Source organism: Bidens hawaiensis, unplaced genomic scaffold (genome assembly GCF_021521415.1).
Source record: "Bidens hawaiensis isolate Kalapana, Puna unplaced genomic scaffold, B.hawaiensis_p1.1 tig00030247_1, whole genome shotgun sequence".
NCBI lineage: Eukaryota > Viridiplantae > Streptophyta > Magnoliopsida > Asterales > Asteraceae > Bidens > Bidens hawaiensis.
The window spans coordinates 10,141-13,298 of NW_027495039.1; the positions used below are offsets into that span (position 1 = coordinate 10,141).

Genomic DNA, 3,158 nt, shown 5'->3' on the forward strand with positions numbered 1-3,158 from the left:
CCCAAGTGCCCACGTGACGCTGACGTGGTACTGTGAAGGGGCTTTGAAGCCCCTCACCATAGAGGGTCGTCTGACTAGAAGTGCACAAAAAACCGGTTCCGGGTCGTACCCGGTGGACCCAATACCCGACTTGGGTATTTTTATACTCGGAAACCCTACCCGGTTCTCTCATTTCTCTCAAAAATCAGTTTCTACCTGCACCGCTTTCAGAAACTTGGCACAATACTTGTAGCGCACCAACTCATGTGAGTCAGTCATAACACACAAGTCATAATTACGTACCCAGTTCCACCCTACCTGGTTCCACAGGACGAGTCGGGTCTGGTTCCGGGTTTTCAAAATACCCGATTTGTGCACGTCTACACTTGACTATAAAAAGAAAGAATTGAAGGCATGACAAAAGTATTTCATCACTCGCATAAAAACCATCAAACATTCAGATCAAACATGGCATGCAATAATTCTCATTACCTAATAATAAGCAAAACCAAGTCTAGATAGCAAACAAGAAAATTTCACTACTAAAATTTGAGCACGATCTTCAATTCAAACCATATCTATTGGTGGATTTCAACTTTCTTCTTCTGCCAAAGCCTATCGAGTGCGCTGTCAGCATCACCCTAATAAAACATTATTGTGTTTCAAAAATCAGATCATTACAGCAAAACATTTAAAAGTTCAAACCATAAAGAAATGAGAACTAACCTGAGCTCGGACAAAACCACAAAGGGCAAAGGTGGAAAAATTCCCGGTGTATCTGCCAGATTCATCCAAATGACCAACATTGATTTGGACAGAAGCATGGTCCTTCGAAGTGATCAACCTGTTGGTTGCAGAGCTGCAAACAAAGAACAATCATGGTAATTTATTATATCAAGAAATAATTGTGCAAATTGAATTACAAAAGTTAAAATAACATACCACTTCCTGGGGATATAGAGATCCATGTTTTGCCCTTCTTCGTTCTGCATCTTGGCGAGATCTTTGAGAAGCAACTAACTCTAAAAGCCAAAAATAAGAAAACATATAAATGACAAGAAAAATGATTGTATACATTTTAATACTTTGCAAATTTAGCTAAAACAAGTTAATCTAAACTAAAATGAAACTTAAGTCAATGTTCATGCCAGTTTCAGCTGCAACAATCAAAAACAGTTTCATCACAAAAAACACTACTTAGATTTGAATCAAGCTAAACAGGTTAAAAACCAATTAATAAGTTTCTCCACTGAACAACAAAATGAATATTGAAAAATCAAATACTACATGTCAAAACCATGAAACTTAAGCAACATAACAAATTAAACCAACAAATGATATAATGATTACAATAACATGATAACCACATTAAAATAAAAAATAACTCCATACATTAAAGCTAAACAAATCAGAAAAAACAATCAAATTAGACAAAAATGGTATAACATTAGTGTGAAATGCGACGCATATATCCAAAAAACAGCAGAATAGATTCAAACACAAAAGCCCATAAAGCAAGTACAACATTTAAACCATTTGCAGTAAACTTTCAAGGTTTTTCATCACACTGTAGCATACATAACCTAAGCATATGTTCATATTTTTAGCACTTTTTTGTCTCTAATCTACACAATTTTGTACAACTGAAGATGAATTCATAATAAAATCAAGGCAGAACAACTGAGCATCAAAGAAGAGAAGGCAAACCTGAAGATTGAAGAGTCCGGCGGAGAGATGCAGGAGGCGTTGGATATGAAACCCTAATTGTGTTGTTGATTTACTTTAAATGAATAAATAAATAGATGGGTAAACTTAAATGGGTCACTCTCTCTATGTCTGGCCCATTAATATAGTTTCTTCATTACTCCATTCTAGGCCTTATTATGTTTAGAAAAATTTATAAACTTTGTGCATGGTATTTAGATTTATACGGAGACTTCCTGTACAAAGGCTTAGGGGGTGTTTGGGTGAGCTTCTACTTTTTCTTTTTTTTTGCTTTTTGAGCTTTTAGGTGTTTTTGGAGGAATATTTTGGACATTTTTCCTCTCCAAAAAGCAAAAAAAAAGCTCACCCAAACACGAGCTTTTAGATGCTTTTAGATTGACATTTTTGACATTTTGCCTCTCCAAAAAGCAAAAAAAAAAAAAAGAAGCTCACCCAAACACCCACTTAATTTATCCCAACTATTAAAATAATCTTTAAATACTAAAACTTATTTAAAGCTTAATATTTTCCACCAAAATCATTTTAATCTCTCTCTCTCTCGACTTACTAACTCCACCATCCACCATCTTCTATATTGTAAGGCCCCGTTACCGGTAGCTCTACTTTCGTGTTGGATTTACTCATAAACGCAGTTCTAAATATCAGAGTTAATTAAAACATTCGCGGAATTTAAAAACTTTCATAAAACATTTCATAACAAAACACGTCTTGTCTTAAAATATCATTTTGTCTTTCAAAATAAACGAAACATTAAACTTAAACGTCTTGAGACTTTCGATGCCAGCCTCTTATTCAGTGCCACGCGTCTCCTCAAGCGAGCTGCCTCATCCTACTCACCTGCGTGCATACTAAAAGTCAGCTACGCTAAGTGAGTTCTAGTTAATCATACACTATACAATACACATAAACTTATATTCTTTCATTCATACTTTCTTACTTTCATACTTTCTTTTGTATTAACTTACTTTCATATCTTACGTTATAAAGAGCATTACGCCCTACATTCCTCGAGTATTATTAGGGCTCGGTACCCTCCTTCCTCGAGTATTATTAGGGCTCGGTACCCTCTTTCCTCGAGTATTATTAGGGCTCGGTCCCTCTTTCCTCGAATATTAGTAGGGTTCGGTTCCCTAGTTCTCGAATATTAGTAGGGTTCGATTCCCTCTTCGTTACCATACAACCATCCTTTCCTTCTTTTATTAACTTTATCACGTTCATACATATAAGCATACATATCATACTTACCTTATACATAGCGTTACAACCTGACAGTACGTGCAATATCCGAAGATCGTTCACGTACTAACAAGCAATCATTCATACATTTCACATCATTCATATAAGGCATACACTTATCACTTAGGATAAGTGTATTAACAAACATATAGAGTATGCACACAGCCCCGAAAACATAACACAGAAGTGGGGCTAGAAACTCACCTGAACACGGTTAC

The 3,158-nt window shown here is 35.8% G+C and overlaps 1 protein-coding gene across 1 annotated transcript; it reads right to left on the reverse strand.

The window, feature by feature from the left end:
• Nucleotides 1–396: 396 nt before the first annotated feature.
• On the reverse strand, nt 397–1,768 carry LOC143580126 (small ribosomal subunit protein eS21y-like). The gene is made up of 4 exons (XM_077063244.1): nt 1,687–1,768; nt 922–1,001; nt 706–838; nt 397–620 (listed from the first exon to the last, which is right to left on the reverse strand). The coding sequence occupies exons 2-4, from the start codon at nt 969–971 to the stop codon at nt 558–560; spliced, it is 246 nt and encodes an 81-aa protein (XP_076919359.1). The 5' UTR covers nt 972–1,001; nt 1,687–1,768; the 3' UTR covers nt 397–557.
• Between the last annotated feature and the right edge of the window lie 1,390 nt (nt 1,769–3,158).

Bases quoted from the DNA above. Each gene is read 5' to 3' on its own strand.
- LOC143580126 (XM_077063244.1), bottom strand. From the start codon at position 971: ATGCAGAACGAAGAAGGGCAAAACATGGATCTCTATATCCCCAGGAAG. The intron at 839-921 runs GTATGTTATTTT...CTTTGTTTGCAG, and splicing joins CTCTATATCCCCAGGAAGTG to CTCTGCAACCAACAGGTTGA. The intron at 621-705 runs GTTAGTTCTCAT...ATGTTTTATTAG, and splicing joins GTGGTTTTGTCCGAGCTCAG to GGTGATGCTGACAGCGCACT.